This window comes from Falco rusticolus, chromosome 5 (assembly GCF_015220075.1).
Source record: "Falco rusticolus isolate bFalRus1 chromosome 5, bFalRus1.pri, whole genome shotgun sequence".
Lineage (NCBI taxonomy): Eukaryota > Metazoa > Chordata > Aves > Falconiformes > Falconidae > Falco > Falco rusticolus.
In genome coordinates, this window is record NC_051191.1 from 6894747 (window position 1) to 6922610 (window position 27864).

The following is a 27864-nucleotide window of genomic DNA, read 5'->3' on the forward strand; positions in this document are numbered from 1 at the left end:
TAAAATCTGGGCCATGTAAACAATGCCTTCATTCAAGAGATTTTTAACAATTAGATTTTTATAAAATAAAATCCTTACTTTTATTTATCTTTAAAATGTATGTTTAAGCGATCTGCCTTACAGGTTCACCAAGCCTGACAAAGCCCTTACTCCTAGATGTTAACCTCTATTCGCTTGTTCCTTGGTTGACAAATGGGTTTTCCTGTCTGTGTCCAAATGATAAGCATTGTTAGCGCTAAGCCTTCCACCTTTATCTCCCAGTGGGGTACTGGCTTTCCAATTACCCCGTCCTGCTGTTGCAAACTGATAAATTTACCACATTGCAGTCCCACATCGGATTACCGTGAGGGAATCTGTTACCTGCTCTAGAAAAATACATTAATTAGTGGCTTTTGAGGCCTAGGAAATCACTTTCATTTTGCAAATCTAGGAAAAAGACGTCTCTCTCCCTACTGTTTTTCTTGATGTTAAAATGAGATCATCTATGGGTTTTGAGGGTATTTCATTAAAAATAGCTGAGCTCTTGTTACCCATTGTGGTCACCTTTGATTAGTTTAAATGTGGCTATGATTGTATTCTTCCTACATAATTCATCTCCTAGAAAAAATTACATCTTTGGATGTAAAAGGAGGTATTCAGAGGAAGTTTTAGAGTTGCCAGAAGAACAAATTTTGCAAGTGATATGAAATTTTTTTTCTACCTCACAGCAGAGCTATGGCAAGAGCAGAACGTCTGGTCCTTGCCTACCAGAGTTTTGCACATCCTTTTAAACATTTGGTGATGGCCACCCTCACAGCCAGGAAACCAGATTAAACAAATGATGGGACAAATCCCACATGAAATTCATTATTGCTGGATGCAGGAGGTTCTTGTGAAACCTCTTTCCTTCATCCTTGCCCCTACAGCTGGAATAGAGCTGCAAAACAGGCTAGCAAGCTCAGTATCAGATTTCAGAGAAAATAAAGCACGGAGCTACTCTTCTGCTAACTGGTAAACAAACAAATAGGAATATTTAAGACATGACTAAGTGATTATTTTCATTATGTAGTCAGACAAATAATTTAAGGATTTACAACCTTTTCACCTATTCTAGTCAGCATGAAATTCAGTCGTTGCATGACCATTACAGGCCTCATCCAGCTTCGTAGGAAGCCGAAGTAATGACAGCCAGATAACACTTCAGAGGACTCGCAAGAAACCCACACAGGCATTTACTTTCAGATTAATACGCCTTGCAAAAGGTTGAATACAAGTGGCTCTATTCCACTGGATGCAAGTATCAGGTAACTGGCCAACACAATCAACAGTGGTCCACCACTCAGTCCACAAATTAGGTATACATTTTCTAGACTGAATGCTTACTTCTATTTCTCAACAAACAATACTGTATCCAGTATCTCTGACAAATCAAAGTTCTTGGACTTGATTTTTTTTTTAAATCTGTTTATTAAGAAAAAGCTTTCCTTTTTACATAGAAAAGATAGAGGAAGTTAAATAAATGCAGTAGAACTCATCAACTCATGTAATAGCTGTACAACTGAATCTTAATGACAAAAGTTGCAGAAAACCTAAATATTATAAAAATCCACCTGAAAATGAGACTCTGACAGAGCCAGAACAAGACACAAAAACTAACAACATTGAACAACTGTGAATCACAAGTATGTAGAAAGATACAGCCAGTACACCGCAAGAGGCCTCATGCCAAAGGACGTTCCTGTTTCAGTATTGTGTCTTCTATGGGGAAATGAGATAAATTTGGTTCTTGAAGAAATCTTGGTATCTGGTGTATCCTGCAATTTCTAATTTATTTTTCCAACTTCTCTGAGCTGGAAAGCCTTTAAAGTTTTGCTTAAAAAGAAACTCTGATGAGATGGATATTTTGTTTTTCACAAATCAATTCTTAAGTCTTGTTTTGTCATGTCTTCCAATGGCAATTACTAGCTTATTTTCCCAAAGATTACATGAAGGAAAATAAGACAGTGACGTATATTGAATTCAAAGCTGTGAACTGAACTGAGTACTCTTGCACTGCCATCTGTGACAGTCTTTGCTGAAGCTTGCAGAAGACTTCAGAGATCTGCCACAGTGTCTTCAGGGCACCTTCCCATGAACTCGGGCAAATTCACCAGCAGTCCACCGATGGCAGCTTAGGAGTACCATTGGGAAGTAAAATCATCTCGCAAATGGGTATTTTGTAGATTAAAAAAAATATACATGGGGAAAATAATGAGAACAGACACCTGAATGGCAACAGAAGACAAAGATTTATTTTTACTGACTTTCATCTGGTGTTAAAATCGCTTGAGAGACATCCAGTAAATTTGTAAGACCATCACAGATATGACTACATATGCATATTCTGTCTATCTCACTACCATGCCCTCTCTTCATAAAGGCACTAACTATAAATAATTCAAAAATGGACAGATAAAATGCTAGAAAAAAAATGGACTGCTTGTATGGACTTCTATGTTTATGTTTGTATACATTCATGCTTTAAATGTACAATTTTAAAATTAATTTAAAAAGTCACTTTTATTTTGGTAATACAACCGATAAAATGAAACATGCAGAACACACAGCTTGACAGAACTCAGTGCATAATTTTGTCAGAATGAAGCAGTTCTTTATCACCCTTTGTGAGTTGGGTATACATTCATATTACAAGGCAAAAACCACCCCCACCCAAAACAGACAACATCTGGCTTCTGTATAATGCCTCTGCTTTTCCACATCTTCTCCAACATCTTTGGATAGTAAGATCTACATCTGACCACAGGTTAAATTGTATGGTTATATTTTAACAGTCTTCTTAGTGCAGCAAGGCAAGAGAGAGCTGCCTGTATTCACTGTTCTATCTCCAGACTATCCATTTTTAAGTCGGGGGGTTTAAAGCTAATCACTTCTTCATAGGTAAGTTCTGTAGAGAGGGTGTAAGGCAGAAAGAAGAATTAGGTGATATTCTCTTCAAAAGACAAATATTCCAGACAAACCAGTTCTATGGGTGCATGCAACTTGTAGTTTCTATTTCCAGCCTTTTTAGAGTCCCGATCCAAAACCAGACTGAATTCACTAGGAATCTTTCTGTTAACCTCAGATTACAAATTAGACTCCCAAATACTGTTATTGTACAACATGTCTGCCCCCTTCAGCTAATTACTAAAACACACAGGCCCTGAAATGGAAACGTCAATTATGCTGTCAGATGACCTGCCAAAATGATGTAATAAAAGACAAAATGCAATGGAAAATGGAACCTTTAAAAGCACCCAAACAGGTTTTAAAATGTAGACTTCTAATTGTGGAGCATATTCATCATCTCGCAGTCAACTGCCTGCCACAGAAATCCTTTGCAATTCTGTGCTATTGCCTTGGGATCTAGGTTTTGGGTTTTTTTTTTTAATGTTTTATTGTTAACTAATTTAACTTTAAGGTCCTTTGAAAAAATGTTCTTTTCTTAGAAGGCCGTAACAGTTCTATTTTCGTCAAGAAAGGCTTAGCTAGAAACATGGATTCCCTGCTATTTTACCTTGCTTTAGGAATAGCCCCTATAGGAGTAGTATCTTTTCATGCCGACAGTCATGTCCTGTTTTGTGCCTTGCACAGTAATAGAACACATCGTCAGTGGCTACCTCCTATGTACTTTCTCAAGTCAGATATTGCATTTTAAGGACCAGATCCTGCTCACACATAAATACCTGGCTAACAATGCATTACTTCAGGTTCTGTTTTCCAACCAGTGATGTTTAGATCATATCAAACTTGTGCTGCCTATTAGCTTGTTTATTAAACAGATCTGCGACAGCTGCTACACCTGCATATGGACCTAGCACTCCTCTAAAAAGTATGTAAAAATCTTTGGGCTGAACCTTGCTTGTGCTCTGGTTGTGTTATGCTGTAGCATGGTATACAGTGACCTGCATGCCAGCTTCGGTGAAAGATTTCTCTGAAAGAAATTATGTGTGCAGAACCTCTGAGGCAGAAGGATTCGTTAGGTGGCTCTTTCAGTGATTGACCTGTGGCTATTAAGTAGCATCCTGACTGAAGTCAGAGGAAGCCAGCATCCTCACAAATTGGACACCTGGAACTGTATTAGAAATTATTCCTGCTGGCTGTGCATCGTATGTTTATGATGCTTTTTACCTGGTTCTTGTGACACCTACTCAGCAGAGAGTACAGGTGTTACGCTGAGATATGTGCAACTGGAGCAACAGCTAAGGAGAGAGAGTGCATAGCATTCAACTCTGAATAGCATAATCTTGGCCTTTAAAATTTTGAAATATTTTCTAACTGATTAAACGTGTCACAAAGAAATCAATGAGCTTGGGCTGCAAGCCTCAGCAGTGTGCAATGGAGGCCAAGGAAACAAGTGCATAATATGTAAGACAAAGTGTCTGAAATCTCATTTCACTTTGCTGCCCAGTTGCTCTTGGGATCAAGCGCCACTTATTTTTAATTTGAAAAATCTAAATTTTTTTCCTCTGAGAAAAAGAGGAGAAATATGCCATTGACATCTTGAGAAACGGAGTCAATATTTCATCAACAATTAAAACATTTTATGCAAATGGTCACCTTTCATGTCATCTTATTTACATGTGGCACATACTGTACTAGAACATAAAATGTTTAAGCCCCAAGACAAAAATACCGCCAGGAGGAAGAGCTGCACGTCCTGCACCAGTTTTGAGATTTTTGTCTCAGGCCTTTTTTTCCCCCTGTATAAAGAAGGAATTTGACTTGTAGTCCCAGCAAGGACAGTGATGTAGAAAAATATTGTACTGTCTTTCCTAAAGAATTCACCTCCACATCCTCATTTCTGTTCAGAAAGCGTTAAGCCAAGATTGTTCCTGAAATAATTTCAACGGAGTTTCATCACAAACAGAAATGAGCTTCGTAACTCGGAAATTGTTAAATTTTCCTGTTAAAGACTCAGTCAACTGAAAAAGTAGCAGAAAACAAATCATCCACTCCTAAGTACAGCAACAAATTGAACAGGCCTCTCAATAAACAAGATGTATGGGCAGTGCTGTATGCTGCCAGGTTTTGCACAGGACAGCACGTGTAAGGAGTGAGCGACACCAGTCAGTCCTCCTTGCTTATATCGATGCAGTAGGCTTCTAGAAAACCCTTTTCAGCGCTCTAGCAGGTTGCTTTATTGTAGAGAGACCTGTGACCCTGCTCCTATCTTTCTTTAAGATGTATTTGCTGTAGACAGTCTGCTCATCTCCCCTGTAATGCCCAGAATCAAACATGGCGCAAGTGGAAGGGCATGAGTAAGACATGGGAGGTCAGTGTTTTTCATCATAAATCTACCCACTAAGCTAATAAATTTTTATCAAACCTTTCTGGAGTAAAAGTTACAGAAGATAGACATAGAAACAGAAGAACATTTACTTTATAGAATACGTATTTCATCTTAAGCCAAGGAAGGGATTTTGTTAATAAACAGGAACAATTAGTTTTCTAAAACATTACCCTCAAAATGTCTAGTAAGGAATTTTGAGCATAATATGTCCTCACTAGACAATGATGAAATTGGACTGCACTCTTCAGTGTACTTGCAAACTTAATGTTTAGCCACCTTACGTCCGTGATACTGTAGTGCAATATGGTTATGATGCAAGCATAGAATTAACTAACAAAAACTCCGTTGTTGCAGTATTTCTCAAGGATGGGTTTTGGGACATCACTCCCAAGTAAAATCACCAACTCCCATCTCAAACAGGAAGACACACCATAGCATGGTTTATCTATTAATTCCAATTACTTGGCTATCTAAAGAATTGTTAACAAAATAACACATATATGTGGAAAATATTCATTTCTCATTCTGAACAAAGCTAGAGCAGAATCCTAAATAGTGTCACTTTCCCTAGGACAGTTATTTCAGTGGAGGGTCTGACCTAGAAGACTAAAAGCTAGACAGAACGTGTGGTTACCTGGTAACTAGCATCAGCTTGCTATAGGGAATCTAGTGAGGAGATGATAGAATGGGGGAAGGGAGCAAAATCCAGAGAAGAAACAAGCGTTTCCACCTCTCCGCTCCCACAAGTACACACATGGACTTAAGAGTTCAAACTGCTCTGGCTAGAAACAAAGGAAAACTGTTATTTAGGTAAGGTTTTGTTCTGCTGCATGTATTAACTACTGTGTGCAAATCTGTTACCTTTCCATTCATCTATGGTTCGCTCCTTATTCTCTATTGTCTCATCGTACAGCTCAGCTTCAGGTTCATCATCTGGATCATGATACTGTACAAAGTATGGATGTGCAAGTGCTTCTGAGGCAGTAATTCTTTTATCGCTGTCTAATATAAGCATCTTCTCAAGAAGATCTACAGCTAAGGGAAAAACAGAAATGCAGTTCAAAGCCGGAAGAGACCATCTAGAAATAAAAGAGAAGGCAACTGTTTACACACAATCTACTCTCACTCACCGTAAACACAGTTAACATTATTGGCAAACCCACAAAATTTAAGCAATATAACGAATAAGTTTTGAAGATTTTATACTGTGAATACAATTTTCAGAGCTGAAGGAAGCTTGTGGTTTGCTTGCGGTATGCACAAAAGTTCATTATAGTCAGACATCCAAGGCCTGACTTCATTCTGAAAAGACCTCTGTGTGCTTAGAAGTTAAATATTCTGTGTTGAGCATCATCTGCTTAACTTGGTCCCAATCAGTGCAAACTTAAGTAACTTAAAATGTGAATGTGAGATTACACTTTTAATTAGCTGCAACAATGAAATCATCAGATGAAAACCCCAAAGTAACTTTACAGAATCCAGCATAAAGAAAGTATGTTTGAAGTTGACAGTTGCAGAGTATTAGAAATGAGAGAGATCTGTAAGGCTAAAATTGATTTTATATGGAATGTTTATCACAACTGTTTAAAAGACTAGATAAAAATTATTTTTAGTGCTTTCATATGAGCACTATCATTAATTTGCCTCTGTGATTTTTACACTGTTTGCACTTCATGCAAATAAATCCCATTTTTTATAAGAAAGCATTCACAGCTACTTGTATTTGTAAAAAATAAAGTTGTCTTTTAATACACAGAATGAATTAAAAACATTTTAATTCATAGTACTGCCCTATATACAATGTTTTAATGTGTGCTTGATGGAGCTGACCAGGCAGAGTAAGATGACTGATGACTCAAACATCTCCTTTGCCATGTCACAAGGAATGGTTCACAAAACCATCTCTTTTGCACAGGCAGAACCAATTGGTTAGACATAAAAACAACAGTGCTGGATCAGACCAAAGGTCTAGCCTGGTATCCTGTGTCCAACAATGGCTAATATATTCCTAGGAAATAATACTCAAAAGGGTCATTCAAACAAACAGCTATACTTCCTGGTATATTCTTCTGCTTGCCAGCAATTTACAGCTCATGGCCTTCCTGAGCCAGAAGTGATGCCTCTAGTCTAGACCATGTGACATTTTTATTTACTCCTGCTATATATAGCCGACTTTTGCTTTTCATCCACAGACCATTTTCCTTTAGGAGGTTCCTGTAATCTCCATCAGAAACAAAAGACACAGACATCATGGAGGGATAAGTCTCAGGATGAAAGGTTAAGCAATGCTCTTCTCACTGGTCTGATCATTATTATATGGGATTATCTAGCAAAGGAAGACTTGAGTTCCTAAGTTAGTAAAAAGATGTAATCTTTATCAGTCTGACTTTCTTACCTAATGGATTGGCACCACGAAATACTGCTTTCAAATCCTGTTGAGGCATATGTGGAAGAGATTCAATGTATTTTCTTGCCTAGGAATAAATCAATATACATACCACATGCACAGAGGTTAAATTTTGCCCAACAGTAAACGTATCAACTCTAAAAGTAGTATTTTATATGTTTCTTATACATGGGAAAAGGTTTCCCATGTATAAATAAAACGACAATGTACAACTTTGTTTTAAACAGTCACTCCTGTATATCGCACAATAAGGAAGAGAGTTTTAAACAGGCATATTTTCCTCTAAGGATTATGTGTTAGCACTTGCATTTTCACCTGTGCTTACTGGTTCATTGCAGTATATTCCCAGGGAACACACACATGTAATGTTCAACCAGAAACTGCAATCTAAATTGTCTTTCAGTTACTCTCAGTGAAGTCTGAGTCCTTCCCTCCTCTCTGCTGTCAAACAGCAGCTTCACTAACCAAAGTACAAATCCTGATACTCCCAGGGCGCAGATCGTCTGATGTTTAATATAATTTATAGCCTGCCTTGTCACTGTGGCTGTGAAAACCTCAGCTAGGAAAAGCCTATCCACATATTGGACCCACAAATGCCAGCATGGAACCTGCCATTACATAAGCGATGGATTTCTGGGCTGAGGTAGATAGGTTGGCAAGAGAGGAGGTTGAATGCTAAGGGCTGGGATCAGACAGAACAGGGAATTCGGAAATGGAGCAGTTAAAGAAGAGGCAAATGGCTGTCCCCAAATCCATAAAAGAACCCAGGTGGTCTTCAAACAAACCTTAATTCCTTTAAAACATGTTTGTGTTACAGGGCTGTCTCCCTGCATGCTTAGCAACCCTGTAAGACTACCTGCAGGAGGCTAACTAAGCATCCTTGGCCTACTGAAGACAACAAAGGAAATAAAGTTTTTCATACCAAGCAGCTCCATGACTTCAAGTGAGATAGCAGACTGAGAACTATTGAACTATCTTCCGGACTATCATGAAGCAACTATAAAATACTGTGACATATCATCTGTGCGATCCTACAACCACACTTGGGAAACAGATCCTGTTCCCTACACTGTTCTGTCTGCCGTCATGTTAATTTCTGCCGCTACGATGAACTGATATAAAAATATTTTAAGTCACTATATAGCACAGTCTCTTTTCAAACTGTGTTCTAATTTAACAAGGCAGACAGATTTTTTTTTTCTGTTTCTTGTAAGATGCAAGCATATTCTAGCAAAACTCTAGACTCTACCATTAGTGACACATTTCAGTGTCTTATTAAAATAAGCAAGCCTTCAAGCGATATTTCCCAACCTGTTAAAACTAGGTTAGTATTTTCCTTTTTTATTATGGGGGCAGATAGCAAGGTTTTCTAAAACTTTTTAGGAGCTGTAGCCAGTCATGCAGAGAACAATGTTTACAGATGAGTCAAACACCTATTTTATGCTGCTGCCTTTATGAACTTTAGGAAACACCTGCTAGAAGGTCAGGGTGTGCAGATCCTATCAGAGTTAAGTCTTCCAGGGCATCAGTTTATACACATGTATGAACAGGAGAGCAAAAGAGAACTGTCACACATTCTTGCATGGAATCTACAGACTAGGGTAGAAACAAGAGGTGAATTTATCTTATGACAAACATCTGTGGATTTGTGGATTATTTGTTTCTTTATGGACATCAATTAACATTGCTAATCCAAACGTGACTGAACAAGACACGGTCAAAATTCTCTCCAGCCTTGCCCAGAAGTCCTTTGAAAACAGACGTATCAAAGTATACTTAACCAACCTGTTCCCTCTGCTTACATATTCACCACAGAAACCCAACCAACAGAATCCAGTCATTTATTCTGCAAATAATGAAATGCAATCACCATTTAAAAGCATATTAACATGAAAAACTGGCACAACAGCTCACTAACGTGTGCTGAAACATCCCATGAGGTTAATCTTTTGGTTTCCAATTCTTTAATCCTCCACTTATAACTGAAAATAGGCTTATCATTTCAGAAAACCTCTGAATGTGCTGTTAGAGCAATGGAAAAAAACTTGTCCAGGACTGCAAGCTACGTTAAGAAATATCTAAACAATAAGGCCAAACTACTAGGTAAAGAAGAACTAGAATGAAGGAACAGAATAGACACTCCCTTGCAAGAGGCAAGTACCTCCAAGCAAGGTACATACCTCCTTTAACATTGCTCCTCTAACTAGGCAGCAGCAGCACAGAGGTGACCTAGCAGCACTGCCATTCATTAACTTGGTTTTTGTGTTCTCCGTATGATCTAAAGGTATAATTAACCCCAGTGAACCAGTTCCAGGATTCTTGTAGCTCACTGAGCTATGCTCCAAAACACAAGAAATTAAAGACAAAAGCAGATACTATCTCCAGTAAATATTTAAGGTGCCTAATCTCATAATCAAAAAGCTCACAAACTGACTAGTTGTGGGTAAATCATACATTTGCATACACTACTTTGAATGTGTTACTGCAAAAACCCACAGGATCTTAATAACACATAAAAGCTATACAAGGACCTACGCCTAGGACGGCACAGTCTGAGATTTGCTGGTTGATCCAAGCCCTGGCACAAGGATGGATCCTCCTCCTCCTGCACTGGCCATTCCCAGGTGCTGGGTACCCACAAACTCAGTGCTGTGCACTGACCTGTGTTGATGAGGTTTTGTTATGCTTGGACCTGCCAGAAATACAGTGTTGTTCCAGCTCTCCTACTGCTTTTGCTTACTTAACCCACAAGCGTATCCATTAGTAAGTTCAAACAAAACCTACTGACATACACACAAGCTGAAAAGTAGCCATTAGTATTAGTCTGAGGCATATACAGAAAAGGTTTAAGAAAACATCTTCAGCTCAGGAGGCCTCTGTGTGCTGTTGTTTATCTGGCCTTTTACACTGTGCTCATCAGCTGCCTTTATCAATCAATACCACATCTCATTCCACAGCTGGATATCGATGGTTATTGCTTAAAGTAAATCCTTTAAGTGTAGCTCGAGCAGAGAAACAAAGTGGAAATTGTTCATTTACTAGATTATTATTTTAAAGAAGTCATACAGAGAGCTAAAAGTTACACTTAACTACAGATATTACCATCAAAGTGGACCTCACACAAACATTCAGACAGATTAATAAATACAAATTTCAAATTAGGGATCCAAATAAGAGCATTCATGCAGAACACATGATTTAATTCTGATATCTCTGTTTAGATCCTTTACAACAACGGAAAGCATAAAAATTACAGAGACATCAGATTTTATAGCAACAATATAGTGCTCTGAGCTGAGCACCAGTGTGAATTTTTTTTTATTGTAAGTATAGCAGCAAAATAAAAGATCATCAGGACGAATTACAAAGCTCCCATCAAAAACTGAGTACATAAGAACATAAGAACAAGTACCAAAATTAATCCAGCTGACAGTCAAAGCATTTGGATACTTCTAAAAGGAGGTTTTTTTGAATAGTAGCATTCCAGCAGCAAAAAACAGAGATCACTATGAAGTGTTTGCTCATTTCCAGATCAGAGTATCTGTGTAACACAACCACGACAATTAGAGCAAAGAATGACAGAAAGTCAGTTAACTGGACGAAGCTGTGAACTCACATGTTCTGATGATATCTTCTTCAGAAGCTCAGAACTGGGTGTGCCCACAACTTCCATTATTCTCTTTAGTTGATCGATATCTGCATTATTTCAGGGAAATAAACAGCACATGGTCCTTCTGGATTTAAACAAGTAATGAGCTTTCACGCAGATAGTCAAGATGTTTAGAACTCTTCAGCAAGACAACTCCATTGTAGTTCATAGGATACTCATTCATGTCTGGTTAGGCCTAGTCCTGGAGCATTAAATTCTCCATGGTACAATATGAATCTGTCAGGTTTGCCTGTACGTGAGAAAACAGCATGCAAAATAGTGCTTCCTGTCCCAGTTCCCAATTTCACATATTCTTAAACAATTTTAAAAGCACATTTATGTTTCAGTGATCTGAGGGCTTTCTGAAGAACAGTCTAATATGATACAGAACGGCAGAGCTCAGAGGTTGTGATCAGCAGCTCAGGGACCAGCTAGAGGCCTGGAGATGGTGTTCCCCAGGGGTCAGTGCTGGGTCCAGTCCTGCCCAGCCTTTCCCTCGGTGCCCTGGATGAGGGGACAGAGGCACCCTCAGCAGTTTGCTGGTGATACAGAACCGGGAGGAGCGGCTGATCCCCCAGGAGGCCGCGCTGCCATTCAGCCAGGCCTGGACAGGCCGGAGAGCTGGGTGGAGAGGGACCTGGTGGAGTTCAACAAAGGCCCGTGTGGGGTCCTGCACCTGTAACCCCAGCACCAGCACGGGCCAGGGGTGACCTGCTGGGGGGCAGCTCTGCGGGGAAGGGACTGGGAGTGCTGGTGGGCGGCCAGTTGCCCATGGGCCAGCGGTGTGCCCTGGTGGCCAGGAAGGCCAGTGGGATCCTGGGGGCATTAGGAGGATCGTGGCCAGCAGGTCGAGGGAGGTGATCCTGCCCCTCTGCCCTGCCCTGGTGAGGCCACGTCTGGAGCGCTGTGTCCAGTGCTGGGCTCCCCAGTTCAAGGGAGACAGGGAACTACTGGAGAGGGCCCAGCGGAGGCTACAGGGATGGTGGGGGGACTGGAACATCTCCCCTGTGAGGGAAGGCTGAGGGAGCTGGGCCTGTGTAGCCTGGGGAAGAGACGGCTGAGGGGGGATCTTGTCAATGCCTACAAATATCCTTAAGGGAGAGCGTCAGGAGGATGGGGCCAGGCTCTTTTCAGTGCTGCCCAGTGACAGGGCAAGGGGCAACAGGCACAAACTGCCACACAAGTAGTTCCACCTGAATGTGAGGAAAAAGTTCTTTACCTTGAGGGTGACAGAGCACTGGGACAGGCTGCCAGAGAGGCTGTGGAGTCTCCTTCTCTGGAGACATTCAAAGCCCACCTGGACGTGTCCCTGTGCAACCTGCTCTGGGTGAAGATGGGGAGTGAACCAGCTGATCTCCAGCGGTCCCTTCCAACCCCGACCGTTCTGTGATCCTGTGAGTACATAGGGCTAGATTGCTAATCTGACGGCTGGTAAATAGAAAGTTCTCATTTGGTAGCTTTAAAAATCTGTTTTATATCAGTCTCAAGATTAAAAACTTTGAAAATATTTATTTTTCATTGTCATGTACGATCTGTGAAGTATACTTCATTTTCCCTAGAGACTCAAGGTTATTTTAAAACTTTATTTAAATTGATGTAATCATATAATTGTGGAAAATATTTTATAACAGCAAAAATTGTCTCAAGTCTTGAAAACTATAGCTATTCATTTTTCCAAATAATACATATCATGTAATCAGTCTGAAGCACAGTCACCATCCAGACGATGAACATCTGGACAATGCCTGTGGTTACAATAGAGCCCAACGACACTGAGCACAAAGAAAAGGTCAGCAGGGAGACTTGGTGTCTCAGTTCTCCTGCACAGTTTTTCAGGCAATTCTAATGTCATGTTGTTTTGCACCTGGCAACAGCTTAGTTTTAGCAGAAGTGTTTGCTTTTTGAGGGGTTTCAGAGTAGCGAGAAAAGTCAATATTCAGTACAGAAGAATGTGCCTTTGTTTCTCATATTAAAAGCTTTCCTCCTCCGATGCAGTTCTTTCCTTACTCCTCATTATGTGTTTTTCTTCAGCTTTCTTTTATTATTTTACTGCTCTCCTCAGCAACGGCTCTTTTGTTTTTTTCCTCCTGCCAGCACAGGAAACGCCAGTGGAAATCCCTGACGCTCCAGCAGGGACCACAGCACAGCACTGAGGAAAAAAAGAGGGTTTTGTTGCTCCTGTAGCATTTCTGGAACTGCTGGTTTTTTTAATAACAGGACACAATGTGCCTATTAACTCACTTATTATTTAAAAGTTAATTGTTTGCACTTTGGGAACTTCCAGTCTAAAAGCAGTTCTATTTTTTAAAATTATATTAGTTAATCATAAACTTTTGCCTTTACTCAGCTTCAGTTTTAAATTATGTTATTTCAGTAAGACACACACATGGAAGAAATCTGCTCTGTTGTAACTAGGCTATTATTTAAATTCAGATAAACAACAAAGAACAAATGTCACTTATTTTGTTTAGGAACATCTGTTACTGGCTTTTTTTTCCTACCAGTGGGTCCCTCATTCAGCTCTCATATACACTAAACTGAAAGATTAGCAAAAATTTGTTTACTGTTTTAAAAGCTTGTTACCTCAAAACCATTTCCATAGAAACACTGAGATCGTTAGAACAAAAGGAAGAATTAGAGACATTTTTATATCTGCATTTTAAGTTTTATCTTAAGGATACAATCATTTCCTGGAAATAGGGCCTTCCCTTTCAACAGCTCTGCCATGATGCATCCAACCGACCAGATGTCAACTGCCAAAAGATGGAGACAGAAATGTGTGTGATGAATTGAAAAGATTCTTAAACAGAGTTTCTTCTTGGTTTATCACTATATCCAGCTGTAGCAAAATGCAAGTCCTCACAGTTTACCTGTTTGATTGTAGTGCATCCAGTTTAACATAATTTCTGGAGCTCTGTACCATCTTGTTGCAACATATCCGGTCATTTCATCATCAGTTTGTCGAGCTAAACCAAAGTCTAAAATCTACAGAATTAAAATAAAATAAAATAAATAATAATTTTTAAAAATCCCTTTTCACTTTTGTTATAGGTACTGATTTTCCACATTGCTTATTTCTGAGTTTATCCATAGTCCCTCACTACTGATGGAGTAAAACAGCAACACTGCAGATGAGCTCATCTGCTCTTCCTGCTGTATCACAGCACCCTACAGGTCTGCATAAAGGTGCTTCCACTGCGATGAGCCTGGCCCTTTGTCCTCTAAAGGCAAACTTTACTTTTTGCCTCAAGTTTAATAAACTCACATTTATGTGCTAAAAATAAGCATTGCTGCTATAAAAAAATGAAACAATATCAACGGGGAATGTTTGTGTAAAATGCCAATGGTAAGTGCCACTGGCCATTTAAACAGCTAAAGACCACGAGCTGATCAAAAATCTGCAGAATTTCTGTTGCCTCCCTCTCATGTCTGTCTAAGCATTTAACCCAAATCACACAACATTCTGATGCCACTAGGAGAGAAACATATATCCTGTGTAACAGGTAGATTTAAACCATATACTACCTGTTTTCAGTGGAACTCTTCCACAGAAACAACAGAGGAGCTCTGTTTAGGTACACGTATTACTCATAGGCTTGATAGAAAGAGAGAGCATGCAGAGGGGAATGTTTTGCTAAGTTTACATTGACGGGAAGTTATTTAAATTAGATTTCTCCTGTTCATTTCTTTGCTTTCTATTTTTTGATTTGTCTGTGTCCCACTAATGACGGAGATAAAAGGTATCCCTAACTCTGAGACTGTTGTGAAAGGGTACCATCTGAGCCTCAGTGCTGTTCGTGAAGTCAGTCATCAGAGCTAGTCAGCATCTCTTCAAATAGAAATATGAACTAAGATCAGTGGCAACCTCCTGTGATGAGACCCAGGATTATTTATTAAGCTGATAGCTAATCCTTTTCATTAGGAGTAAAGAAATTTTAAGAGTATAATCCAATTTAAAGATATAAAAAGCCTAAAGAAAAATATTAAGATATAAGTAACATGTTAATATCTTTACTTCTAATGTATTTCAGAAGTATTATGTATTTCTTAAATAAGCAAAAATAAAAGCATGAGGCAAACAAGGCATGAATAATGGCATGAAACTCTAGCACTAATGCCCTTACTTTTATAAGGGTTTCAGCAGTATTTTTCTTTAATAGCTGATCCCTTCTATCAAATGTGTATGCACACACACACACACACACGTTTTCCTTCTTTTTGCTTCTATTTCCTTTTTGTTTGTACTTGGAAATATCCACTAGTTTGTTCTATCTGAAAATAACTTGGTAACAGAGGAAGTAAAGCTATAAATATAAACAAAGCAAAGAACAGCATAACAAATGCTAAGCAGGGATGTGCACAGATACCACATAGTAGAAAAAAAGATTAAAAGTCTCCTTTACTTACAGTACAAAAATACAGCACACATTTTAGAGTGCACGATCAGACCCAGATGACCCATAAAATTTCACAGATGCTGAACATACATGCATGAAAACGTTAGAGGGATAATCATGAAGCTTGCTGAGCATCTGCAAGTGTCACTAAACCAAACAGGAACTACAGTTTCTTACCACAGATCTGGATTAGCGCGAGAACCTAACTGCATTGCTCTTATTCACTATTGTGATTTTTTGCTGATCTTGGAAGTATTTGGAATCTTTTCTTAAATCCCTCGCAGCTGGAATAAAGTGATTACATCAGTCTCAGTCACAGGGAGAACGATGTTTCTGGCTGTCATGGAGAAATGCTAAACTTCTCATTCTTAGGCTTAAAGGCTTAGAAAGATAGAAGACATCTCCATGCTTATTTTGTAATATCGCATCACACAGATACACAAAAGATACATATTTATATAGATGTGTACATTAAAATAGCATTTGAGAAGTGTGGATTACTGGGTTCTTTTTGGAGGGGTTTGGGTTTGATGGGTTTATTGTGTGGTGGTTTTTTTTTTAGTGCCTATAACTGGTGATACTGATATTAAAATCATTATATAATTTAGCTTGTAAATTCTATAGATATAAAAAATGTTAAGTTGTTACAAGGCTTCATCTAAACATGGCAGATGCAGATACATATCACAGGTCAAACTTTCAAGACATACTCAGTTAAGTACTCACTCATGGGCCAAATTATTAGCCTATGTACCATCTGCAAGGAACTAGGGATGAACATCTGGCAAAGACACTTGTGTTCATACTAAATTAACATTTGGGAGAAAACAGATATTCATGGAAATGTGTTTTCTATACCAGGAGAGCAACAGTAGCAAGCAGTTGAAATTAATGGAATCAGAAATAAAAACCAGAACCTAATATTTTCTCAGAAAACTGTCATCTTGAGGGCTTTTAGAACATCCTTCATTACAACAGCATGATACCTACCCTCAATTCACAGTCTTCATTTACGGCTAGGTTACTGGGCTTCAGGTCCTGTAGCAAAACAGAGAGTTAGTCAAGTACAATTTTAACCTTTTAAAGTATAACTATGTCTTAATAACACAGTTGATGCACAGAGGGACACACTCCATTTTTATTATTGCAATGAGTGAACTCACCCGGTGGATGATTCCAGCTGAGTGAATATACTGTGAAACAAAAAGGAAAAGAAAAGGTAAGACTTGAAGTTAGAGGTGAAGGAAGGTACGAGTCACTTGTCTTATCTTTTAGCTTCTGAGACCGATGGTTTTATAAATAGAAAAGACTTACGTCACACTACATTTTCAGATCAAACGAAGTTATGATGAACTTCAAAACCTCCTTGTTTTGTATTACCCAGAGCTAGATATTTCAAGAAAGGTAATAACCATGAAGACTAGATTCTACTACAAAAGAACTTGCAGTGATTCTTCTGTTGAAAGTTTCTTACCAATTTGGAATTTGTTCCAGTCTCATCTGGATGTCCATGTTGCTCAGCTAGTGGCTCAGTGAAGTCAGTGGCCTAGCAAGCAGTATGGTTGACTCCTCGAGTCACCTTCCCAAACTGTGAATGCTGATGTGGTGAGAGAGACTCACACCCTGGGACAGGTTAGCGACCAAAATACCCACCTAAACCACAGCACTACCTCAGGTCTACTTTTAAAGCAGGGGCCCAAAGCAGTGTATCAGTGTCTGCTATTTTACATAAAACATTAAAACTCAAAGACTGAGAAAAGCTTACTCTGTAACTGCCTACAGTTTACTTGTTAGGATTACCAACCGATTTATCTATGATCTAACTGACCAGGATCAGCAAGACCCTGAAAATCTGTTCTATTCTCTAGAGGTGAATTCACCTGCTTTTTCATAAGCAGAGATTACATGCAAAACCTGTATATCAGCTGAGAAAACCCTAAGAAAACACAAGGGCACTCTTCTTGTTGCAGACCTATGCACCATTTATTGGAAGGGCAGGGCCACCCCCGAGCGCTCCAACAGCTGCGAGCAGCTGAATGAAGAGGAAACCAAACCACTCCTTGCGACAGAAGGAGCTGTGTCCTGCTTTGCTGAGACAATGACAACATCTCCTCCTGGTGCCACCAAGCAGTCCTCTACCAGCCAGCTCAGGAGTCTGTTGAACTATGCAGTTCCATGCCAATGCTTCGTCTGCTTCTGCAGATAGCTTCTGCATGGCACAAAGCCTGTGCTCCATACTGCTGAACACACCTACCAGCGAGCCCAAAGCTTACTCAGGTATGCAAATACACATTGTAATGACTCCAGCAGAGATGTAAGTGAGGAGGTGCATATGATCAAATGTTCTTCGACTAATGAGACATGAGAATTTCAATTCCAGAACAGATGAGAGCCACCATCGACCCCTCCCCTTTGAAACAGAGCCAGAAATGCACCTGAGTACATTTCTGAAATTCATATTCACTTTAGAGCAAAACTCTTACTATCATTTAGCTTTAACACAACATAGCCTTATATTCAAAACCGCAAGCTGGATAATTAACTCCAGAATCCATCTTCCTAATTAAGCTATTAACTTAAGTAAATGAGACAAAGCAATTAAGGCCTCAGTACTGCAATTTTTATTCACTGAAATCTGCACTTAAACTGACAGAACCCTCGCATGCATGAATAAAAATTAGTCTCGGGCACAAGGTGACCTGCTGAAAATCAGGCAAGTAGTATATTTCAGAGCCAGTATTTACCAAGTCTTGCTTTCAAACACACAGTTATTTTCCATGTCTAAAATACTAATTACTGTTATGTTAACTACTAAAGCAGCTGACCTTTCTCTTTTCTTTTTGCTTATACCCCGGAAAATCCATGCTGGTCAGAGAAAATGCTTATCGCCTAGTAATTGGAAGTATTTTCTACATCTTCTCCTGTTTATAGACACTTCCATGTTTAATGTCAGCAAAGTGATATCTATTTTAATTCTTTTGGAAGAAAATTTTGCTACAGTTTCATCGCCAATTGCCTGTGTTATCTAAATGTATAAATTTTAACTGATACAATTAAAGGGAAACAATGACTTTACAAGCAGAGTAAATCCTAGGTGATTGTGTGCAACATCACACATCACTTGAATAAACCACTTCCAGACATTTCCCAAAGAACCCAGTTAACTTGGTTATCTCTTCACCCATGGGATGCTCTCCATAAAAATCAGGGCTGTAGTTTTCCAAAGCACAAATGTGAGTTACTTGCCATATCATTCTTTATCAATTCCACATTCTTCAGAAGTTTTTTCATTACTATCTTGTGACAGGTGAAGTATTTAAAGCACACAATGTGCCCTACAGAACATGTCCACTCGAGACACTACATAGCAAGCGATTCTCCCTCAATAATAACTTAAATAGATACTGATCTAAAGTTAAAGTTCAAGGGGAGTATTCACATGTATTGCACATGTAAACATCAGCAGGCTTGAGGTCTCATTTGTGGTTAGAAAAATGATCTGATAATTTCTGAAATAAAAGTGCACAGATAGCCACAATCAAGACAAATAAAAAAAAGTGTTTAAGTACTAGAGACTGAACCAGTCATTACTACAACATTTTGGTTGCTGACTCAAACTCCTGCACTCAGCCAGTACCTTAAGACCTCGAAGTAACTGATAGATGAGAAACTGTATATGGTCATCTGTTAATTTCTGACACTTCACAATGTTATTCAGGTCAGCACCCATTAAATTTGTCACAAGATACCTGTGAGAATAAAACAGAGAACAAATAACATGCTTCATTTAAGAATGGCAGAACATAAAACCCTCCAAAAGCATCACATCTAAAGAGTAACTACACACTCCAACATAGGTTTCTTTTCCATTTTCCACTAATACACAGTTTATGCCCTTTAAATCAGCTATAAGATTTAATAATGGAATCACAGCTATATTATCATGAAAAAGAAAAATCCTTACAGTACATTAAAAGCTTATATCTCTTTTCTCCATGACACACTGCAGCAGTTTAGTGAGGGGAGAATGCATCAAGTTTTGGGATGAATAGGAAGCCTCACCCAGCATCAAAGTGGAAGCCTGAGGCACTGAAACTATGGTACCTGCAAGGCCCCGGAATACCTGATGACAGAGATTAACATTGGATTGGTTGAAATAAGAGTGTTTTGTGTAACTTCCCTCCCTGCCCCCACTGGAAGTTTTATTTTTTGACAAATTTTGCAGAAACATTGATTCTTTTCCAAAAAACCCAGTGCTGGGACAAAAGTATGCATCTATCATACCCAGTTCTCATTTATGTAATTCTGCCCCAGAGTCAAAGGGGTTTGGCCACTAATTTCCGTTAAGACAAAAATATATTCATTACTATTTCTTCCGCTAAATTGTTTACCTAGTGCTTATACATGATGAAACCAAGAGTAACTCTGCATAGATCATATGTCCGAGTAACACCAAAATACACCTAGTCCTAAGTTAGTCAGGAACGTAGCCTAAATTTATTTTGTCTCTAACCAACAGAATACTTTCCTGCATTCCTCAACTATCCCATCTAGCTGTGAAAAAAAATAATCTACAGCTAACACACAATTGAACTGAAAAAGTTTCACGATTATTGGCATTTATGCAGCATCAAATCATTTACCATATACCTATAATTTCAAAAAAGTACTAAAATGAGGCCCATCGTCCTGCCTCCTTTTTTGTGGAAAAGTTGCAAGAAGATTTGTTGGGGTTCTTCACACAAAGCCAACTGTGGCTGCAAATGTACATGCTTCCTTTTAAAAACCAAAGTGGTACTTACTAACTCGTCAGAACGATTTTAAAATTTTACTTACACTTCATTAAAATTTTCTATTGACGTTGCAGGTGTAAAAACGTCTAGCAATCCTATAACCTGAAAGATGAGGGAATAGACATTTTATTTTTAGAAATCTGTAAAGCGACATTTAATTAGTGTTGACAGTGCTTAGCATTTTGGGGATGAAACTTAACAAAAATATGACACATGGTCATTTTTTAAGTGGTCTATACAGGTATAGCGACAGCTATCTTCATGACCAACAGAAAATTATATTAATTACAAAAAGTAATTACAAGACTTTGGACAATGAGAAATAAAGGCAGGAAAAGCAATGTCTCATTACAGAAAAGGTGACACATGGCTTGTTAAATTATGCACAATTTTGTCGGTTTTCTTGTTCTGTTGTCACTTAATTTTTTTAGCACCCCTTCTCCAGGATACTTTTCACTGCACTATATTTTATTCAGGCTTCAATTCATCAAGTTACTTTTAAGCAGGTAGATATTCCCAATGAAACTAATTGCCACATAAACTTAGAATAGTACTCAATTATTTGGGGCCTGGAGTTCTACTATCTTTCATCTAGATACTAAACTGTTGTTAATTTCAATGACGGTACCTGCTCTTAATTTCTCAACAGAATCCAAATTCAGCAAAAGCAGGTTTGAGGTGTGGGGTTTTTTTCCTGGACTGATATTCAAGAGCAGTCAACAGCAGCGAGCAGAACACTCTCACTGCTTTAGTTAGAGTAAGACCACTTCTTTTGGATTTCACTAGCTGCATCTTCAAGATGAAATTAGATCACTTTTAAATAAAAAGGCAGCCTTTTACTGAAAGTCTCTACTTCAAAGGCCAGTACTTCACTACACGTAAGATGGCTAGGTCTAGGTATCTTGGGTAGCTTAGAGTTGCATATACTTTTCGAAAAAGATTGTACCTAACTGAAATTAAGCTATATTTCAAACTTTTCTCATGAAAATCCGAAGGGAAAGAACTTTCTCTCCACTTACATTCTCATGCTTCATGTGCTTAAGCAACCTAAGCTCCCGGTAGGTCCTCCTCGCATGAATAAGTGATTGGAAAGGTCTCGAAAGCTTTTTTACTGCCACCTTCTGTCTTGTTTTGGTATCATAAGCTGAACTGGAAGAGAAAAAGGAAAAGTCCAAGTTGATGGCATGTTCAAAGCTCTCAGCTAGTTCACTGGAGAAACCTGTACTCCCCTGGGGACTCTCACTCCTCCTTTTGCCCTCTTTCACCTTCTATCCAGGGACTGCAGCCAGGGAAGCTAGTCAGCAGTAACTCCCGAGTATTCAAAGACAGTTCCCTTGTTTTCCATCTTGCACATTGCTAACGCTTCTGATAATGTTCAAAACTCACCCCCAGGTAACCCTCCCCCAGATGGCGCGAAAAGTAACCAGAGAATTAGCTCCTTTAGTGCAGCTCTAGCCTCCAGCTCCAAGGCAAGGCTTGTAGGGTAACATGGGGGTTCACGCTCTGGGTCTTACTGAACAAATTGGAGTCTTTACTAATTAGAGGAATGTTGCCGTTGTGTCTAACAATATTAATTACCTATGTGACCATTAGCTTGCTAGACTGTTAGGGCACAAAACTGGTATCAAATTAGGATGTTGACATAGCCAAGGCCATAGTGTTTCCTTGGGAAATGCTGGTAACAAGCGAACAATGGGTACACGTCTTACACTCCAGCCCACAGATCCTGCTGACACACAGCATGTGCTTCATACAGATGGAGATACCCTGCTGAAGAGGACACTGAATACGCACGTCACCATTTGCACAGAAGTGAGACACACTGCTTTTTGTGTGTTAGAAAGACACGACAAGCACAAGAAGCCACAATAAAACGATGTCCGTCACATAGCACAGGAATAAAAAATGATCCCTAAATGTATTACTTCATGACACTACACATGAAAATTATAAAATGATTCAGTTTGCTACCTTCTTTTATGAAGAAAATAATGGATAAGAGTAACAACTGCAAGAAAATTAAGTTAAAAATGTGATCAATTAAACTACCTTGCGATTCTCTGTTGGAAGTGCGCATAACACTGTCTATGCTTGCCAGAGAGCATTAGCAAGACAAGAACCTTCACATGTTTATCTTTGAGAACTCTGAGTTACACACATGAAAATTAGATAACATGAAAAATGCACAAGAGCAAGATGACAACAGTCAACAGTCACACCAAATGCTGTTAGCTCCTTATGAACAGTGTTGCAGACACTCCTGCAAATTGTGGTCGGAGACGCCTGCTGGAGACAAAAACATCACTCGTGCCTGGAGTAGCTCCTAAACTTGATACACCAAGCCTATCATCAGCTCCAAATAGGTGGTCTTCTACACATATTTGGTACTCTGCTAAAGTCATGAAGAGCCAACTGAAGAGCAAAGCCTCTTTATCTGCAGGCAGCTGGAGGACAAGGTGGTGTTTCTAATGAGAAGCAAGAAAGTACACAAGCAACAAATGGGCAGGAAGAAGAGTGGCATCCAAAAGGTGGCTGTGATCCAGTTATCCTAGAATTGTGTCAACCTCCCTGAAGGCCAATGCAGGGCACAATCCAGCAACATTTTATTAGATAAAAACAGAGTAAGAGGAAGTAGATTTAATCATGAATTTCTTGCAGGCACCATTGAAAGAGTGAGTCACTCATGAGATAAATGAAAGAGATAAGCCAATTACTTAGCTAGTTTCTTGCAAGCATCACAGAAGTGGATCTTCAGGGAAGTTTTAAAGGTGTACAGGGTTGCGGCTTTGCTGAGCACCTTGGGAAGGGCATTCCCTGAGCAGAAGAAAGAAAGCATAGGAAGAAGGAGATACAACAGAGATAATTGTTCCAACAGTAGAGCAGGGATGACAGAATTCAGGATATGAGGACGCTGCATTGCTCAAACACATGGAGCAGCTGAAGAATGAACAGTGTGAGAAGAACTGACAACAGAGGTATCTTAAATTCCACATCACTGGCCACAGGGACAACATGAAGGTTGCACAAGTAAATCTGAAGAATTAAGAAGGGGCAATGCTTAGCTGTTAATATAACAAAGATTAGATATAATTGCCCTGCCTGGCCAATTAAGCCCCTGGAGAACACCACCAAGTCGCACAAATACTCTATCCTTTCCAACTTTTTTTTCCAGTGGAAAAGGAAATGTTTATCCAGATAAATAAATAGCATTGCCCAAACCAGCAGTCTGTACTTAACATCTCAGGTTTTCTGGTAATTCACAAGCCTTCCACTCATGCTTGTACCGGCTTGTGAAATACTGCATACATTATACAAGGCTAGGAGGAATTCGGTTTTAAATCCTATTACCATGATAAACATCCCTCTCCTCCCAATTCTAAGGTCAAATGTGGGTTTCAGTGATTTAAAAAACACTGATCTTTAAGACAGATTTATTTTTATACTCCATATGACTCAAGGCTGCACAGCTTTCAGATGGTACGCAGCGCTAGGGTTTTTTTAGCTTCAGTAATTCTTATGACAGCAGCTTTTTAGACCCAGGATGGAAGCACATGGCGGGGGGGGGGCAGGGGGGAGAAAAAACCAAACCCAAACAAATGGCAACTTGAGTCCTGGGACCTCCAATGGGAAATCATGAACTGGAGGTGCACCAGCCAGGGACTGACCTGGTTTACATGAGTTCCTTTGCAGTCAAGAAACTGTATCAAGTGATAATCAGATCTAATGCCTTCAGGGTCTTTCCTTGCCTGGTTTACCATCATCATAATTCAAGTTATTAACAGTGAAGCATTCAAAATTTTAGATTTCTTGCTGTTTGAACTCTCTTGTTTGTCAGATGCAAGGACGACGTACACCTGTGATCTCTGCTACTGCCTGTGATCACATTTTGCAAGCAGCAGGCCGCCGCCCGCGTTCCTCCCTGTGTGCACTCACACCTCCACGTTGGACTCTGTCTCCCCCTCTTGCTATTCTATCATCCTAGCTGCAAGCTGGGCTGTCCCTTGAATCCCCCAGCATCCCCAGTCAACAGTTAGGTGGCAGGATGAGCTGCTTCCCCTTCTGTGTGAATTCCCCAAGAACCTTCAGCATTCAGGCTAGTCCCTGGGTAGGACATCTCTGGTCTCAGTCACAGTGACAATATGGGCCCACCTCTGCTCGGCACCTCACGGGCCTGTGACCAGCCTCACTAAACTGATTCAAAACAGCTTCTTAAAAAAACCACAGAAAAACTCACAAACAAACCGTGCTGTTAACAAGTTTGACTTAACAGGGAAGGAAAGGGTTAGAAGCCCTCACCTTCCCTCTCCCTTTGTGACACCCAGCTCACCCCACCCCCACTACTTCTTGGGACTGGAGAGGGCTTCTCTCTGCCAGCCTCTTGGTGTTTGCACCCCCTGACAAACAACTGCTGTGGCAACTTACGGTGCCTTTTTCTTCGGCACAGTTACTTTGCACAGGCTCCAGCTTTGGCCAGCCACTTGTGTATATACCCGGTTTATACTGACACCTGGAAACAAACAATCCTTCCACCGGTTCAGCTGCCGCTCCCTGAGTTTCTTTGAAACTACTTATTCTGAGGTGTCTTGCCTCTGCTTACGATGTTACCTCATGTACCTGGACAGAATGGATATAAACTTTGACACCTGCAAAGGGATATCATCTCCCATCTCCAAGGTATTCTTTACTGTTAGCACTTCATTTGTTGTAAGCAGTGAAAATAAGTGACTTTTTAATTGTGTATCATCAGTGACTATTTCTGGCATCATCATGAAGCAGTATGCTCACATGCCTCAATAGCATATGGGAACACCACTTTAGACAGACAATTGTAATTAAAAAAACAGTAACAATTGTTTCTTTTTATATTTACAAGAAAAAAAACTTGTAACAATCTTAGCCATAGCTTTTTCAGATACAATTATTCTTGACCCAGAATGCTTTGCAGTTATGACACAGTTTCTGCTGTCTGTCCTTTCCAAGATCAAGGACAAAACCCCCATTATTCCGCTTACAGGGATGGCACCACTTTCACGCAGATTAGAGACTTCTGCTTCGTGTGATTTTCAATCATTGCTTAAATTAGACCTACCTTTTCAGTGTTGTCAAGGCCTATATTTAATAATTCTACTGAAGTTCCACTAGATGAAATATGAATCTCTATTTATATGCACATTTTCCCAGTCCTTAAGTTTTCCAAGGAAAGTTTGAACATAGGAAGCTAAGGTAGTCTAAAAAGTCAGGAGGCAGAGAGCACAGGATTTTAACAGCTTCATACTAACTTCATGACTTTTGATGGGGCGTGGATTTCTACAGCTGATGTTTATAAACATGGCCTTACATACACCCATTTCCCCAGTATCCACAGCCAGTTCATCCTCTGTGGTTGCAGAGCAGCAATACAGGACAGGCAAGCCGCTCACGTGCACAGCCTGCTCAGACCCTTCAGGGCTCCGGGGATTAGAAGCACCCTATTCAGCTATGGCTACGTAACCTTCAGGATCAAATTTGCTTCAACAGCTGGAGGGCAGCTTGTGGGAGCCCAGTCTAACAAGCCACGCACGGAGCCAACTCGTACCCTATTTAGGGAACTCCAGTATCCGATGCAGGAAGAACACTTCCTGGGATCAACTGGTCCCTTTGGACCACAGCCAGTCCCTGAACTTCCTAATGCTTTGGGCTTGGAAAGGGCTTATGAGCTGGGCACGGTACTACCCACAGTGCCAGGAAAAAGTTCAGCTTCTCCTCATTCCCAGAGCCAGCTCAGGTCTAGCTGGTGCAGAACGAAGGCCTGACCCAAGCTGGCTGCATGTGGTGCCAGTCTTGTGTCTGCAGCAAACTCCCCATCTGCTGTAGGCTACCTGTGTCAGCCAATATTCCATCCCCATCACCCCAGATAACCACGAGGTTTTGGTTGTCTACAAAGCGTGATGTTATGCTTGTGGAAGCATTGCATCTGTACAAATAATTTGGTATACTTATTCTCAGTGATTCATTTGGGGTTAAGTGCAAATAAATACAGAGAAGAGTTAACTTTTCCAATGTTTTTATATATAATTTAGTGTCCCAGCTTGTCAGGCTGATATCTCTACATCATCAGAAGTTTGACAACTGGTTGGACACACTATAACAAACTTGGAGAGAATGCTGTACAGAAGCAGATCCTTAAATTTGCTCCATGTGACAAGGACACTGGGTCTGGGTTTTCCCCATATTGTTCTAGGCTTCTGGTTTTATTTCTTCCACTGCAAGCACAAGACAAGCTTCTTTCCTTCACAGGGTCACATTCCTTCAGAACACAGGAAGATTCCCCTTTACATGTAAGTGTTAGGAGAAAAAAATGAATTAAAAATGCAATTTATGCTCAAAACACAGATTTACAACTTTGTGCTCTTATCCACAGACCTCAGCATCCTTTCATGTACCCACTGACTCCTTCCATTACAGGAGACAGGAACCTCCTTGTGGACAAACGTCCCCTTAATTTGTAAGATCCTGAATTCCTGAGAAAAACAAGTAACAGCAGCAGAAGGGTGTCTGTGAGCAAGCACTGAGGGGAAGGAACAGAAGAGGGGTCAACACACAGAGAACCTAGTCATTGAGGTAGGCAGCCCTTACTGCACCATGCATTGGCAAGTAAGGTAGAAAGGGGGACACACAGGAACACTGCTCCCGGACGTCTTCTAGTGCCTAATTATATAATCCAGGTTTCTCACAATTCCAGTGAATGACAACCTTGTTTTGTGCATTTCTCATAAATGTCACATAAGCGAATGAAAGTCATCACATGAATAACATGGATTTTGGTTTTTGTTTGCAAGGTTTAGTTTGTGATCTTTGTCTGCTGGGTTTTCTCCCGGATCTTGTTCTTGTTTTTTAATAAATAGAGCTACTTCTTATTGAAATATTGTCTTGAAAAAAGCACAAACAGCACCTATCCAATACCAGAAAATGGACCATAATAGCTATTGGCAGTACAGCAAGAGAACAACAGAAAAAGGCCACCTGCAGTAAGCCTAAGTTAAGCAGCAAAGTAAACCCAGGAAACGGCTCATTTGTTCCATCTTTATAAATGTTTTGTTACTTTATGCAAGTTCAAGTTGGTGATTTCCACTCTTTAAGAGCTAGATTTAAGGTACAGAGTGTGTTTGTTTACTAAACCACAAAAATCGGCATATATGTGCCTCAAAAGGAAACCATAAAGAAAAATGAGATGGTAGCAACACAAAAGGTGGGAGGATGAGTAATGGACAGCTCTGAAATGACATGTTAATCTCCTCATTAGAGGAAAAAAAAACCCTTGCTTGATGATG

At 39.8% G+C, this 27864-nt stretch overlaps 1 protein-coding gene across 1 annotated transcript in view; it reads right to left on the reverse strand.

Moving 5' to 3' along the window:
• Nucleotides 1–2248: 2248 nt before the first annotated feature.
• MAPK11 (mitogen-activated protein kinase 11) overlaps nucleotides 2249–27864 on the reverse strand; it is a 33498-nt gene continuing 7882 nt past the window's right edge. The window contains exons 2-12 of the mRNA XM_037389744.1: nucleotides 21574–21703; nucleotides 20598–20656; nucleotides 19399–19510; nucleotides 16925–16954; nucleotides 16752–16799; nucleotides 14235–14349; nucleotides 14046–14117; nucleotides 11332–11411; nucleotides 7704–7782; nucleotides 6170–6343; nucleotides 2249–2923 (exon numbers count right to left, since the gene is read on the reverse strand). Of these exons, the coding sequence (XP_037245641.1) occupies nucleotides 2850–2923; nucleotides 6170–6343; nucleotides 7704–7782; nucleotides 11332–11411; nucleotides 14046–14117; nucleotides 14235–14349; nucleotides 16752–16799; nucleotides 16925–16954; nucleotides 19399–19510; nucleotides 20598–20656; nucleotides 21574–21703 (973 nt within the window). The 3' untranslated portion in view covers nucleotides 2249–2849. The remainder of the gene's footprint in view (nucleotides 2924–6169; nucleotides 6344–7703; nucleotides 7783–11331; nucleotides 11412–14045; nucleotides 14118–14234; nucleotides 14350–16751; nucleotides 16800–16924; nucleotides 16955–19398; nucleotides 19511–20597; nucleotides 20657–21573; nucleotides 21704–27864) is intronic.